The sequence below is a fragment of the Charadrius vociferus genome, unplaced genomic scaffold (genome assembly GCF_000708025.1).
Source record: "Charadrius vociferus isolate BGI_N301 unplaced genomic scaffold, ASM70802v2 scaffold183, whole genome shotgun sequence".
Taxonomy (NCBI): Eukaryota; Metazoa; Chordata; class Aves; order Charadriiformes; family Charadriidae; genus Charadrius; species Charadrius vociferus.
The window spans coordinates 2,515,672-2,532,081 of NW_009648250.1; the positions used below are offsets into that span (position 1 = coordinate 2,515,672).

Genomic DNA, 16,410 nt, shown 5'->3' on the forward strand with positions numbered 1-16,410 from the left:
GATATTTAGTCTTTGTTTTAAAAAATTGACTTACTTTTTAAACCCTTTAGATATAATATACTTTACACTCTGTTTTGAAATTCTTGCGTTCATTTATCGTTGCCTTGTGTGCACATTTTCTTTGTTAATTCTAGCAGAGTTACATTTTAAAATTTTCTTAGTGCTGACTCAGAATGCCAATTTTAGCTCCTCCCCCCCCCCCCTTTTTTTTTTTGTCTTTGAACCTAGATTTGGGTCTCTTATTTCATGCTCATTTTTGGGATTCTTCATGTGCACAAAGCAAGCCTCAAAGCATGTGTCTTTTTTTCTGGACTATGTCGGTCCTTATTTTAATACAAATTCATTTTGCTTTTGTTTGTACTTTCTTTTCTGGTATCTAGACTCATATAAAAGGAACCATACCAGTTTACTTGCTTACAGTTCTAGTTCTGTTCTTTAAATTTGCTCCCACAGATTGCATTAAAGTAGTTCCTATGTTGACACTTCATCTACTGCACTTCATTTTATCATGATCAGTTCTACGTTGTCAACAAGTGTTTTTAATAATGACTTCATGTCTGGTCAGTTTTTTGGGTTTAGTTTTCTTTTGCTTAACCATTCTCCTTGTTAAGCAGTATCACAAAACACTCAGTGATGAAGGTTGTCATTACAATGTCCCACAGTCTAAATATTCCAGATTGTAATTTTTAAATTTTGAGAATTGTCTTCTTATTTTAATATCTAGCAAAACACAGTCTAAATTAAATTGATCTGTAGGATTGTGCAAGACCTTGAGATACATGAAGCAGACATGTTAACCTTGCTTCAAGAAATTAGTTTAGAAAAATGACTGGGATGTCATGTCAAATAAAAGATGACACAAAAAACTGTAAGCTACAAATTAAGCTAAAAATTTCTGAGGCTTGTAGCATAATGGTGCATACTCAGAGATTTTTGAAATGCCTTTCTCCATAAAGAAGTTTACTTTCTAAAAAAAAAAAAAAATTAAAAAAATTGAGATCTCTTTCCTGTAGTGTTCTTTTGAAACTTCAGCTTGTTTGATTGCTCAGTGGATGATCCGTGTGTCAGATTAACTCTTGAAATGTAGGAATACTTCTCTGATATTTAACGAATGGCTGTTAGGCTTTTTCTTTGTTTTAAACATTGATAGTTTAGGAGAAATCGTTACTCCCTTCTTGTAGTATAAATGAAAATTAGAATTACGTTGAATTCTTAGAGTAGTCTTTGTTTTGGTTTCAGCTTTGGCCATGTTTGACTTTCCTTCATCTTTCCTTACAGCATGAGTTTGCTCTTGCATAGAAGCTTACCTCTGCACCAGTGGGTTTTTTTCAGCTTCAAAAATTGTACATTTCATACAAGTTGATCAGGCTGTGAATGTTACTTGTTACAGTAGTTAAGTACTCCAGTGCATGACTTTGGCATAAATCTTAGAACACATTGCTATTTAGAATCTTTGTTTGAATGTTCTAGAGATTAGGTTACAGATCTGAGAGACCATTTAGAAGGTGAAAAAGTGCAAAAGAAATGTTTAGATATTTCTCTTGTTTATGAATGAGCTATTACTTTTAACATGGTATATTTCTTTGAAAATTAAACAAGTGCTTGTATTTTTAATGCAGACAGCAAATTACTTATGAATATGCATAATTTCAATGAAAAGCACATTTTTTTTCATGCTGTTCCCCAATTGGAAAAGGAAAAATACAAAGTGCAGCTTTACTAAAAGGCAATTTAAAAAAAAAAGTATGTAATAGAATGATATTTTTACATTTAGAACATTTCTCTCTCCTCTTTTTGCTCCTTATAACGTGATTCTGGAAGCTGAACTTGTACTACTTAGTAGAGTGGTTTACATCTTTGTTACCAAGTGAAAGGAATTTGGTTCTGCAATGCATATTTTGAAAGCTGATAACATCTTTTACAATCAATTATTTATGGCTTTTTCTTTTGAATAAATACTTCTAAAATTCATAATTTGTTTTGTCTTAAACAGAAATTGTAGTTGCTGAAAGTGTTGTTGTCATTAAGAAACTGCTGCAAACCCAGCCAGCACACCATGGTGACATTATTAAACATATGGCCAAACTCTTGGATAACATTACAGTGAGTATTTGTTCACAGCATTTTATTTTCCTTGTTAACTGGTAGAAATTACACCATCTCCTTTTAAGTTGTGCCATAAGTTGAAATAAATATATTAGAGAAATATAACACAATTCTTTACTTTTGGCGTAAAAAATCATTTTTCATGATCTTAAGGAGGAGGAAGTGGAAGGTATGTGATGGCATCAATTTGTGCCTTAGATCTGGGAAGCTATTTTGAAAGAGATCCTTGAAATGTTCAATATTGCTAGTACCATTAGGCCAAGATGAGTAGCAGGTTTAGAATGTGGAGTAGGTAAGTTGAAATGAAAATAAGGGCAAAGCAGCGCTTAACTTGAGGATTTTTAGCCTGCTGTCTTACTGACCTGGGGTGGAGTTTAAAAAATTGTATTCTCAATCTTTTTCCCTTCCCCCCAGTCACCTGACATTTCCATGGCACCAGGCATGCGGCTGCGAGTGTGTTGCAATGTTTTTTGAAGTTGCATTTTTGTCTTTCTGGGTATTTAAGATTGTGGCATTTAACAGTAAAATTTGCACTATTGCCTATTATGTATCCTTAGATTAAATTGATGTTTAGGTATGTCAATATTTACTTCCCAAATTCTCCTCACAGTCCTGGGTATTGATAAAACGTTTAGCGGTCTATCCTAAGTTATAGCGGAAGGCTGAAGATCCATTAGCTACCTATTACGTCATACCCCAAAGGTGACAGATTCTGATCTGTCAATAATTATTTTTCTGTAGATGCTATAAATAGACTGCTCAGTTTCATATAATTACACATTAATTGATGACGGAGCAGTAAATAGTTTCTAAATCAGTGAATCTTCTATTTTTCATAGTTGAATTTGGCAAAGTTCAGAATGTTAAAAAAAAAAAAAAAAGGAAATGTGGTCTTCTCAGTTCATGCTTACTGAACACATTAAGCAAATAAATCTTTGGCCGCTAAGAGCTGATGATCAAACTTCGTAACTGATGTAAAGAAAATATAATTCTACAGGAATCCTTATATCCGGAATCAAAAGAGGTTATAAGATACTGCTGCTAATTACGTATCAAATAAGTATTACCTATTTTATAATAATCTGTATTTGCAGAAGATTTGTGCAATATTTTGATTGATAATTACAATCTCATGAATTGTGTGTAGTGTTACTATATGCGTCTTCTGGCACTTCGCTAAATGAGTTTGTCATCTTATTTCCACATGTATGAGAGAAAATAGTTGTTTTCTAAATATTCTGTTTAACACTTAAAAGAGTTTTGTAGTGATTTTATACAATTAATACAACTGAGTAAGTATTTCAAGTTTTAAATACGGGAATTTTTTTTGGAAAAGAAAATCCTTTTTTTAAGTTGAGTAAGGGGGAAAAAAAGACATGCAGTACTTTAACTACTTTGACAGACTCATGTTCTCCAATAATGAGGTTGTACAGAATATCAGAAAATGGTAAGTGGTAGGAGAACAGTCTGTGGAACAGAGGAGTCATAGAAATAAACTAAAAATCAAAACCTGAATGTGAATCTTGCTTGTTATCCAAGAGGCAAGCAGTGATAGTGATATTGTAGGCTCTCCAGGATGATTGTTGTACATCTTGTTTTACATTTTCCCCTTTAATTTTTTAATGACAACTTCCAGAAATTTGTCTTCCTCACTGTGTTTAGGGCTTTGGATTAAATAATAAATTTGGAAGAAGTTCATATTTGGGATTTGAATGCGATATCATTACCCTGGGTAGCTTGCACCCATTATGTTTGAAAATGGACGTATTCCTTCACAGTCACAGAACGGTTTGGGTTGGAAGGGACCTTTAAAGGTCATCTAGTCCAATCCCCGAACTCCTTCAGTCACTTCTGGGAAGGGTATACATATTTTTACATGTTTAGGAAGGTGGTATTTGGATTATATGATTACTGAGGATCTGTATTTGAAACTTTGGCTTTTTGTAAAGCATTACTGGAATTCCTGAGATCTGCACTTGTATTTTTTAAACGTTGATCTTACTATGGCAATAGTGGTTGTGAGTTGACATAACACACTTGCTTTGTTTTTTGTCTGCTGTAAGACTTTGAGACACAAACAAGGATTCCTGACCTTTATTATGCTGATGTACAATATACATACACACACACACGCTTTTGTACACACATATTTTACACAGATTCTTTTTTTTTTTTGACGTCTTCTGTTGGGGAAAGTATTTCTGGACTCCTTTTTTTAAATTGGGATCGAAACTTAAGGGATCTACCCTGTTCCTCTATGTAAGAGCATATGACTGTCTTTTGTCATGATTTAGTTTAGGTAAATGGTGAACACTCAGCCACCAAAATAAACAAAATCAGCGTAAACTGGATGGAATACATTTTTGGGTTGGTGCCTGAAGATTTCATTCATTTTTTTATAAATGTCACTTGTGTTAGCCTGAGATTGTGGTTGTCAGTGATGAGGTGCCTAAAAGTCTTTCATGGCAATGCTTTAAGGAGAGGGATTTAAACATAAGAGCAAGTTCATTGTGATGCATCTCCGATGAACCTTCTTAGCAACTGACCGGAAGCTTGAGTTTGCTGTCCACATCATCATGCTTACTAATCTAAAAATTCTAATCTGTCCTCATATTCCATATCTCTGATCAGCCTTTCCCTCTTCTCTTTGTGTTTTCTGATACTTTTGTAAAGTGGGGTGACCAGAAATGTATGTGGTAGTTGGAGTACGAAAGAGAAATTTTATGCAGTGACATAACAATATTACTTGGTTTGTGTGTTTTGTCTCACTTTCTGTCTGCCTTTTGACTTCCACAGAACATTGACTTAACAGTTCTATAATTCTCTGAAAATATTTGTGATTCCAAGATATTTTTCCCTAGAAATAGTTTGGGGTCCCATCAGTATGTGTAGGTTATTTTTATTTTTTTTTTTTGTGCTGTTATTAATGTTTCAAGGCCAGCTGCATAACTTCTGCGCAATTTTTAAGTACCACTAGTAAGTCATCTTCAACTGTTCAGGCTCTATTTTGGTTTGGATTACCTTGAATAATTTTGTGTCAGCAAAATTGACTCTCCTCACTGGATAGCCCTCTTTTAGGTTACTTGCAAATCTGTTGGAACAGCATGTTTTCCCCTGTAGGTCCCTGTGGGACATCTGATGATTGCCTTCCATTGTAGCTGGGTTTTTGTCTTTTCTGTTATCTAGTCCTTTTTTATTTGTAAGCGTGCCTTTCCACCCTGTAAAGGATGACATTTTCAAAGATGTTGCTGAGGGGCTTTTGCAAAAGCTTTTAGAATATTCTCTTGTCAAATATGTGTCGTACAGTTGTAGTCTGCTCTTTTTAGAAAATCTTTCCTTCAAAACACCTATGGTCCGGAATTTGTCTACGTGCAAATACTTGCAGATTTAATCTGAATTATACTTCAAAGTGGATAGGTTAGACTGCATTGATTAAACTGAATTAACACAAGACACTTTTGTTTACTTTCGAAGTACGCCTCTTTTGATTTATCTTAATTCATTTTAGCAATGAATGAATGTAAATCAACCTAGCAAGAATTAGCTCTGAGTAAGAATGTCTCAATGGTGTTCTACATTTGTGTATTTCCTCATATAAACAAGCTGCAGAAGTTTCCAAATTAGTTTCTGCCTGTTTCTTTTTAGAAAAATAATTTATGATGCTACATTGTACCCAGTAGTGATTGTTTTCTGGGTGATGGGAATCTTGTCGTTCTGGTGTGATACTTCTCCAGACTGTCTCTTACAGTAGTACTAAGGCAAGGGTTTTTTATTTTGATAGCTGGTGAATTCTGACATCCTTGGTTTTCATTACAGACTTATTTCTAGTTCCTTCTAGAATTTAAGTTAGAATATGAGAGAAGTCTGAAGTGTTTTGTAATCTAGAGATGAGGAGGAACATTTCTTGATGGAATAAATACAGGAAAAGGAGTTGCAAATTTAGAGGAAAAATAAGAATAGGTGCATATAACTTTGATAGCTTAATATGCGGGGCAAAACATGTCACTCGCAATTAAGAATTACAAATTATTGGTTTGGGTTGGGATTCTTACTACTAGAGTAGGTGACTGGGAGTTTTTGACACTGCTCTGTCCATTCATCAGACAATAACAAACTTAAGTTCCTCTGCAGTATTCCTACATAAATACTGCTTATTCATATGTTTCTGGTATAGCTTCACAGTAGAGGCAGCTTGCTTGCTTTAATTAAGTTCTCTTTTCTCTCAATGTTGGGAAGGTATCACAAGGTGTGATATTCATATGTTCATATATATTTCAGTTCTGCAGGCTTCAGATTCTAGCTACCTTCTTTTCCGTAGGATACATTTTAATAATGTATTTTTAAACCTTTCTGTAAGTAATGCCTTAATGAACAATTCTTGTAATTTGATCATTTTTTTACTGACTCTAATATCTAAGTAATGTTTTAGAATTTAAGAGGAATATGTGGCCTTTGGGACATTGTGTCCAGGGACACTGTACATTGAACTTGAAACAAATACTCAGCTTGAATAAAACACAATTTAAACAAAACCTGTATACTATATAAGAGGTGGCAGTTGTCAGTGGAGATCCTTTTTTAAAGGAATTTTATGTGTAGAGATTCAAATAATGGAGAGTCCTTGAAGGTCTGCCATTTGAAAACAATAAAACAGTTTTCTTTTACTTCTGTTGTTTCCTGTGTACCGTTTCTTTTTGCCGCCAGTCTGACATTTCACATCAACTTCATCCCTCTTTCCATTTCTGATTCTAAGTAAAATTTAAAAATTGCTAGCCATCCAAATTTTCTCCTGGATACAGAGAATTAGACCTCATTTGCAATTTGAATATCTCCTTGTTTTGTGACAAATGTGGATAACCAGAATTGGTGATTTAAATTTTACTTTACCCTAGTATGTTGTGTAAAAAGGTTAGAGCTGAACTACAATAGTTTTTTAACTGTGCTGCTTAGGGTGACCTGTAAAATCTTTATAATGTCTTTTTCTAACTGCTGTAAGTAACCAGAGTCTTGCTTTGAGGGGAGAGGGTCTGGCTGGTTTTTATTTTTCATTTTTTAACCATTTATTTCTTTTCCTCCAGACAGGTAATGGGTTAAAATGGCAGTAGAAGCTGCCTTCTGGTACTAAGGCTTGAAAAGTGCACTTAACCACTTGCTCAGGGCATATGGAATAAAACATCAGGCAAAGTCATTTACAATCCTGTTTGCCTTTGAGGATAATGCAGAGCAGGGCTGAATAATGAAAGTATTATTTCCTGCATTTTTGTCAATTCAAGGTCCCTACTTAAGCTATACTGGAAAAGGCAATGAAGGTCTAGAAGTGGCTTCATTTCTTGTTTGCTGTTTTGAATGCCCTGGAAACAACGGCTGCAGGATCATGAACTTGAAATTACATGGTTGAGGACTGGAAGACTTAAACAAGGAAAACGAAATCTGAAAATATTGTGTGATTTTGACCCCAAATGAATCCAGTGACACAGAAACATTGGGTTCATCAGTTCAACATACACTTTTCATTAAAATGGCTTCCACTCAGGGTTTGATTCAAAAGTCTCTAATTGATATTGATTCTTGTTTGACAAAATTGTGTTTAATATATACAGTATTTACATAGTAAGCTAACCACCTGGTTAAAAGGCAGAGTGTCACATCTTCTGTTGTTGCTGTTTTTCAAGTTTAGTTTAGTCTATTTACTTTACATTCTAAAGCTAGGTTCTTAATCTAATAATTAAAAGAAACTTTAAATAGTGAAGCACTATGCTTAAATGCACACTGTTTCAATGTATTTGAATGTATCTCATTGTGTTTTTAAAGTGTAGTCCTGGGTTTGACTAGGAAAAGTACCATACCAATGTTAGTCTTTCATAATTAATAGTGTTACTAAAATTGGTTGACTCTGTGAGCTATTTTTGCTTTGCAAAAAGACAATAATAGGAAAAGTGATGTTTCTAATAGGCTGTGGTACTTGATCTCTTGTAGAATTCTAATATTTTAACAAGTCTGTAATGAAATATTTAAAAAAAAAAAATCTAGCATAACTGAAATCTGAACTTGCCTATATATTCTTATTTAGAGCTATCTATCTGTACAGCAGGCAACTTGAACTGCTCCAATACTGGAAAATTTAATGTACCACTCAATTACTATTCTTTAGCCCAATTTAAAATAATAGATTAGGAGTGAGGTCTTAATGTAGTTTCACCAAACTTTCCCTTCTGAAGTCAGTGTACAGTAATGGCATCAGTCTTACCATTTCACAAGCGAACATATTCTGACTGCATTTAAAGTTTTTATAGTTAGCAGTTGTTCAGTAGCTTGTTCCCCACTCTCACACTCTAAGTTCCAAGACCATTTAAATTTTTTGTCAATTCACCAGAAAAAAAAAATATCTGTGTCTCAATCAGCATTTACATATATTTATGTATGTCAAATCACTGTGCTATACTATTCTCAATGCGTTATGTTACCTCTACCTTAAATACCTTTTTCATGTTTAGAATTGGCATTTATCTCTTGAGGGGTTTTTGTGTTGTTGTTGGACTCCTGTATTATGTCTTTCTGTGATATGGCTGCTTTCTCTTTCAGCAGAGACAATCCTCTCTTTTCCCTGTGACATGCCTGTTTATATTTTTATTGGCATGTGTATTTGAAACCATGTGAAGTATAGAGGCAGATATTGTCAGGTTGACTGTATATAAAGCTGTTCCCAAATGTTTTGGAGCAGTAGGACATGTTTAATCATTAAAATTTCTTTTGGGCATAATTTGTATTTCTTTAGTATGGCTTAGTGGGCCATTTATTAGGGATCGTGGGCCAGAGTTTTGGAATTTCTGTCCTGAACCTTGGTAGTCTGCTTTCAAATTTTAGGTGTATACAAGGTAGGATACTTAATAGTTGGTTCCTATTGTAATTCTGAGAAATAGATATTAATATATGAATAACTGATATATACTGGAAAAGTAGTTAAAACTTATCCAAAAGGTGCTAAGAATTAGTGCTTTGAGAACCACAATACTGTATTTCTGAAGCTTGTTTCTCCTGGGAATCTTACCCAAGGCAGAACTCACTCTGGCTTAGGTGTATGGTCATTAAACAAAGATGACTATATGACATAGGGAGTAATGGACAGTGTTAGTACAAATGTTTTTTACTTTTTCATAAAAAGCAGCAAAATTAGCTGAAATTGCAGTTACAATTGGAAGCTTTCTTTTTTTCTAAACTACAGTCCGTCGTTTGATAGGAGAGAACAATTATGTTTTTTCCCTTGTATTTCAACATCTGTCGAACAAGAGTCTGTACAGGACATGAGAGCACCCTAGTCTGTAGGTGCTATGCAAGACATGCTTCTGCCTAGAAGAATTTTCTCATTGCGTACTTTCTTCCTTCCTCTCAAGGAAGGAGAACAATGTTTTTGGGGAGGTATGTAACGCAGGTGCAATTTTTAATTTGAGCACCAGCTCAAATATAGGCTATCTCACCTTTGAGAATCATAGAGTAGTTTAGGTTGGAAGGGACCTTAAAGATCATCATAGAACAGTGTGTTTGTATTATTTCGTTTAACTCCTAACTGCTTCTAGCTAAACTGTGCATGGAGTATGAGCTTCTGTTTCCTTCTGTGCTTTCCCACTTTTGTTTCCCTCTGTCTGTGACAGTACTGTGCTTTTGAAGTCAGTGCTGTACACTGGGAGTTCATCTAAAAACTGCTACTGCCAGTTAGTTCAGTGAAACAGTCAGGTAGCTCCAAAATGATAAGACCTGTGTGACGCTTCTGGTCAGAGTGTTTTCAGTTAAGGGGTTAGATTCTATTCAGAAACTGAGAGCCCTAATTTTGAACTCCTGTCTCTCCAGAATTCTCTGTTCAGCTGGCCTTGGACATTTGCAAAAATATGAAACTGTCATAAAATTTTAAATAAGAATGAAGGAAAGATAGTGATAGTCTTAAAGAAATCCTTGTGCTTTTAAAGTAGATAGGCAGGATTTCAGGAAGTTGTATTGTTGGAAACCACTTCTATATTAATATATTTACAAAAAAGCACTGTTTTGTTTCAACATGGTGTTTAGTGTAACCTGGTGGCGAGAACTCTCAACCACACCTCGAAGACTTGGATCCTCTTCCCAACTGCTGCCAGCTTGTGCTGTGAACATGAACACATCACTTCTGCATGCCTCTATTTCCATTTCTGCTCTGTTTGTCTTGTCAACTCATAATACGTGGGGCTTGGGGCAGGATCTGTGTCTTGCATTTGGTACAAATATTCAGTTTTCCACAGTGGCTGTATTGAACCGTATGTAATTTGGGTCTGTATTTCATGCATGTCAGTTGTCTTTAAACAGTATTGTTTAACATGTTACTGAACACAGACATATACAAATTTGCAAGTACTCTGTGAGTGTGTTAACTTAGAGTGCACAATGTTTTCTCAGGTTCCGGTAGCCAGAGCCAGCATTCTCTGGCTCATTGGCGAATACTGTGAACGGGTTCCAAAGATCGCACCTGATGTTTTGAGAAAGACAGCCAAGAGCTTCACTAATGAAGATGACCTTGTAAAGTTGCAGATCTTAAATTTGGGTGCAAAACTCTATTTAACAAACTCAAAGCAGGTAAGCTTAAACTCAGAAGTGTATGTATTTAGGGTCACAGTAGGTTCCCTACAGTCTGTGTAGACCAGTGGTGATTTCTTTTTTGTAAGTAACCAAAACTAGTCCATATTATTTTACGAAGAAAAGCTGAACATCAGTTTTCAAGAAATCTAACAGACTAAATCTAACCATGAGTCTTTGACTATGTTCTGGATTGTAAATATGAATATAGTGATGAGATCGCTCTTTTTTGCCTCTTTCTTTCTTCGGGAAATTGTGGATTTTTTAATTCATAGAAATAGGAAAAATTTGTAAATTGTTTTACTAATATCAAATAGATTTACCAGATGTGATTTGCTGTTTTCTGGACCTAACACCAGAATTTTCAAGGGAATACTGTCAATTTGAACAAGAAGCTGCTCATTTTTTATTCAGGATATCTAAGAGGAGATGCCAGCAAAACGCCTTGTTATGTCTTTCCATCAGTGCTTGTCTTAAAGATAGTAACTGCTTTCCCCTTTCCTGTATTTCTTACTATTTCACTTTACTTTGTGGGACAGGGTGGATTTTGATCATGTCTAGTAATAAAGATAATCTGAAAATGTCAGATAGTACAAAAGGGTGAACTTAGATCTCCAGGCAGCTGAAAACAATAGCTATGAGAGGTGCCAGCTGCCTCATTCTTCTCAATGACAGCACTGTGAACTTCATCACTCTCTGGCTGTGGAATATAGCATCTTCGCACTAATTTTTCACTGTAATTCCAATTATTACTGTAAAAGGCTGTAATATCAAAGATTTTTTTTTTCCAAAGGTAGAAGAAATATATTGTCAGAGGTGTATGCACTTTCCTGGGCTGCTAGACCTCTTTGTCTTACAATAGCTTGGACAGCACAGGATTTTCTGTGACTTCAGTTCCTAAAAAATCCAGCCATTTTTCAGTCTAATTTTTCAAGCTGGAAGGCAAATCTTGTACAGTTGACTGCTCAGTTGCCAGTCTGGCCATCTCTCCTCATCCCCATGTTTTCTCCCTCTGTATCCTACCTCACCATGTAAATACTTTTATGAATCCTTTATCAGTTTTGTCCAAAGTCAATGGAGTTGTGAAAATCTCAAAGATGCAATGTCCCTTTATTGAAAAGTAGTGGTAGGATAGCCAAGAGAGAATCAACACCAACCAGATGAAAAGAGCTCTTTCCCCAGGTGAGGGAAAGGCAGGTAAAACTCATCTGTTAAGTCATTTGGAGAAAAGCACAAAATTCTGTAGGACTTTGTTATTTTTTTGCTTTCTGTAAATATATTATTTTATTTGCTGATAATTTTCTCAGGCGTATATTTGAAAACTTAATGCAGTGCATTCTCAGGAATGCTTTTTAAGAGTCAGGATTTTTTATAAGAGTTTCCAATATCCTTTAAATCTTGTGATCATCCCATGAATTTTCAAAGACTGTTTATAATTTAAGGAAGAATTTCAGGTTCAATCCTATCTGGATAAATATCTGATAAGAACAGGCTTTCCTTTGGTTGTCTACTTTTGGTAAATTTGCTTCATTTTTTCATCACTTAGGGATGTAAAAATCCTTATGAATCTGCTAGATAGATGTCTAAATGGAGCGCATATAAGAGAAAGTGTTATATGGAAAATATGTCATCTAATTGCCTTAGCTGTTTCTTGCATGTGGCAGGAAGCATAAAGAGATTTTGATGGGTTTCTGTTATGCAATACAGTAGGAGTCCCACCAGAAAAAGTCCTGAGTAGTCCTAGTGCATAAATAGATGTGTCAAACATGGTTTAGCACAATCGCCTTATCGTATGGATCTAATGAATCAAGTTACTGCAAACTAATGATATCAAAAAGCTGTTTCTCTCCCATTGCAGACCCTCATCTGTTGCTGATACTCGTATTATAAAATTTTATAAAATTTTTCAAGTGGGGATTTACCAAAAGGTTAATTGCTGCTAATATAGGATAGGTGTTAAATTCTTAAATAGAACTATTGCCACTAGAAAATTCTAGAAAAGTTGCTGAAGGACGACTTTAAGTACACTTTTCATATTAGCCAAACCAAAACATACAAAAATTAGTAATAGATTCTAACAGTGTGGGGATAAAAGAAATTATATTATGCCTATATAATGAGCATGTCCAGATAACAGGCAATGTTGACATATGATAATAAATGTATTATATCATATATCAGAATATATTGTCTTACTTTTCTATGAAGCAGTCATGGTGTGCAGATTCTGTCATATTTCACCAAATTATCATGCTTGCTGAAATAATTTTCAGCTTCTTATGGAAAAACTGATGTGTATTCATTAGTTTATTTTTTGTTTTTAATTAAAATTAATTGTTTCTATTAGCTACCTCCATGTAGAAAAGCTTTGCTTAGTTGTTTGGTTGCGTTGCCATAAGACAAGAAAAAAAACAGTGCTTTCTTGTGTTTTCATGAAAACGATTTACACTATGTATGATGCTTGCAAAGAGACTTCTTGCAGATAGGGAGCATCCTTCCATATAAATTTGTTGTGTCTTTATTTGTATTGGATATGGAAAAGATATTATAGGGGAGAGGAAAGGGAGGAGGAAAAGGGAAATGATCATGGAGAAAATGATCCCATTAAAGAAAATGCAGTCTTTCAGGATCAACTCTTTATCTGATTCCATCAACGCTCACTGAAAAAGTGCCCACCATGACAGCAAGGCTCTCAACTTTTCCCGTCCCTGTAGCCACTGACAAGCTAAGACCACTGTGTTTTATAATCCGTTCTGCTGAGCTTTCTGCCATGACAGCAAGAAGTCTTGTTTTGTTTTGCAGAGGAGAAGTGATGGCAAAGGCTGCAGGAGGTATCCCTCATTTAGTTTAATTCATGCTACCTGGGAACCCTCCCTTCCAATTCCATTTAAATTGAACAGCATACATCCTGCATGAGCACAGATTACGTATGTTCTGTCTGGTGCAGTTGCTTAAAATTTTATACCCTGATACAGAAATAGCTGCCAATAGGCTCTGAAACATGTATGGGAAAATTTTCCTTTTCCCAGAGCTAAGACAGTACCTTGGTGGAAAAAATATCTTTTCGCAGAGCTACCCTTGGGTATCAGGGAGAAAAAAGAAATGTAAAATTTTTCACTGAGATTTTTTTTTTTAACTATGCTTTTACTATTATTCTAATGTAATGGGCCTAATTTCTTCAAATCTTTGGTACCATAGGGTATTTTGTGAAATGCTTGCATACGTTGAATTGTATGTGGTTAAAATTAAAACCATTTTTTGTTTACTGTGTATTTCACTTACAGACTTTAATATTTTGAAAAAGTATTTTTGCATCTTTAGAAAAAACTAACTTGCACCCTTATTAAACTGAACTTTTCTTAGGAAATTGCACATAACAAAATCGACTGAATTTTTTTTTTTTAACTGCTCACATGATTGAAACTGTGTTATTGTTACAGCAATCGCATGATAAACAAGTTATATATGCAAGGTTGTTTCTTTGTATAAAGAAAAGAAATCGTCCTTGACAGTACATTTTTAACCCTGTGTTGTTCGTCCATTCTGAGTTGAAATAGTAAAAATTCACTTCCTTACGATGGTTTATCATTTTTGGTCTTTTTCCTGTTTGCTTATAGGTAAAGAAAGTGGCATGCTATTTTCAAATACATCTAATGGATACAAGTCCATTCAGCACTACTCTTCTGGTTGCATTACATTATTTCTAAGATACTGGGAAAGTCTCCCTGATTTTTTTTATATTCTTTTTTTAGTTTTACGAATTTAACTGAATTATTAAAGTTATTTAATACATGTTAATATTCTCAGACATCAAATTAGGAAGTCCTATTATGCTGTAAAAAGCTGTGATAATATAAGTTGCTCTCTTACATAAATAAATAAATGACCGATATTACTGGAGGCTTTAAGCTTCAAGAAAAAAAATGGAAGAAGTCTTTTATCCTGGTTTTTAGAGGGCATCAGCAGCTTGCTTTTATGAAAAAGTAACAGCTAAATGCACTGCAAATAATTTGCAGTAATCCAGTTCAGTGATTCATGTGTCTGCTTTAATGGGTCATAATTCAGGATAAAGTAACTGAGTGCAGTCAGAGTGCAGACACTGCTTATGCCAGGGACAGTATCTCTTCATAAAACACACCTCAGCAGAAGCAGTTTGCCAGCCCCCTAATACCCTCTGATGTTTTGATGTCCTGCATATTTTTCCGATTAAGTTTTGAGTGCCATGTTTTTAGTTGTATTTCCACATTCATTATCCTCACGTAGACCCTTCAGCGGGTTTGCCATATATGATTATTTTTTTAATGATGCCTTTCTTTCCACTTCAGCAGTTTAATAATCTAGCACATGGCTGCTTCTCAGTACTCAGCATTCACCTCCCCAATACAGAAGAGGACATGTGCTTTGGCTGCAGAATTCCATTTGCAGCTTTAGAAATGCATATTCCCTGTGGAACAACATTTGTTTGACATAACCATTCATTTTTATTACCTCTTTAAATATGTTTATCCAGAGTTATCAATAATCATAAATAACTTGTATTCTGTTCTTGTCCTGTTTTTTTCCACAGACAAAATTGCTTACCCAGTACGTATTAAATCTCGGCAAGTATGATCAAAGCTACGACATCAGAGACCGTACAAGATTTATTAGGCAGCTTATTGTTCCCAATGAGAGGAGTGGAGCTTTAAGTAAATATGCCAAAAAAATATTTCTGGCACAGAAACCTGCCCCATTGCTTGAGTCTCCTTTTAAAGGTACAACTGCCAAAATAATTTGGTAAATGTTCATTGTGTAAAGGAATGTGGCAGCCTATTCTATTTCAAATATGCTCACAAATTGTGTCACTTAGCAAATACAAATGATTAATATGCAAGGATACTCGCTCTGCTTACTTGCTTTTCAGCAAGCAAGGTTTGCGTGGTGCAAACACAGTGCATTTCTCTGATGATAAACCCTGACAAACTGATCCATTTCTATTTATGTGGATTTTAAATTTGATTTAAATTACAGAAGGGGTGTCTTTTGAGGAAAACTATTCTTCAATTTAGGAAAATAGCTCTAGTCTTTTATCTGGACTTTAATAGAAGATTGCTAATGTGAGTATTGCAAATGTTTTCTGAATCTGAAATAAATTGAATCTCAATAGATTAGGTTTTTATTATTTTTCTCCAAAGTCATAATTTTCCCTGTGCATTTTCCCTGTCTTTTTACAAGTAAGAACCATTGTCTGTCTTCTCAAATTAAAAGGTTGTCCGGGTATCTTAATTAAAAATGCTCTGTTATTGTGACTATTTGTAGTTTTAATTTTCATACTTACTTAGTCCCAGTTTTGAATCTCTAAAAGGAACTCCATTTTGAAGAAAAACTATTAAAATTCTGGATGTGTTTGTGCCAAGACATGTATATGGATTGTTTAACTGTGCTGTCATTCTTAATATTCACAGTAAAGTAATTTTTAGAGAAGCTACATTTCAGAGCAACACCTCTAAACACACTGACTGATTAGCTTTTTTATTGACCATTATGGGGGAGATTATTGTAATCTATGGACTGAAATCAGTTTTTTGACCTATGAAGAGCTTCCTAGTTTATATTTATTCCATGACATTTGAGGTAATATAATGGCAATTACCTTTAGCCCTTATTAAGATTGCTCTTTGTGGTAGAGCTCATGGTGTTTGTGTATTTCCCCCCTCCTCCCCCCCC

The 16,410-nt window shown here is 34.7% G+C and overlaps 1 protein-coding gene across 1 annotated transcript in view; it reads left to right on the top strand.

Moving 5' to 3' along the window:
• The window catches only part of AP3B1 (adaptor-related protein complex 3, beta 1 subunit), a 151,964-nt gene that overhangs the window by 65,353 nt on the left and 70,201 nt on the right, over positions 1-16,410 (top strand). Inside the window, 4 exon segments of the mRNA XM_009884240.1 lie at positions 1,994-2,103; positions 10,528-10,704; positions 15,272-15,480; positions 15,923-15,951. Coding sequence (XP_009882542.1) covers positions 1,994-2,103; positions 10,528-10,704; positions 15,272-15,480; positions 15,923-15,951 — 525 coding nt within the window.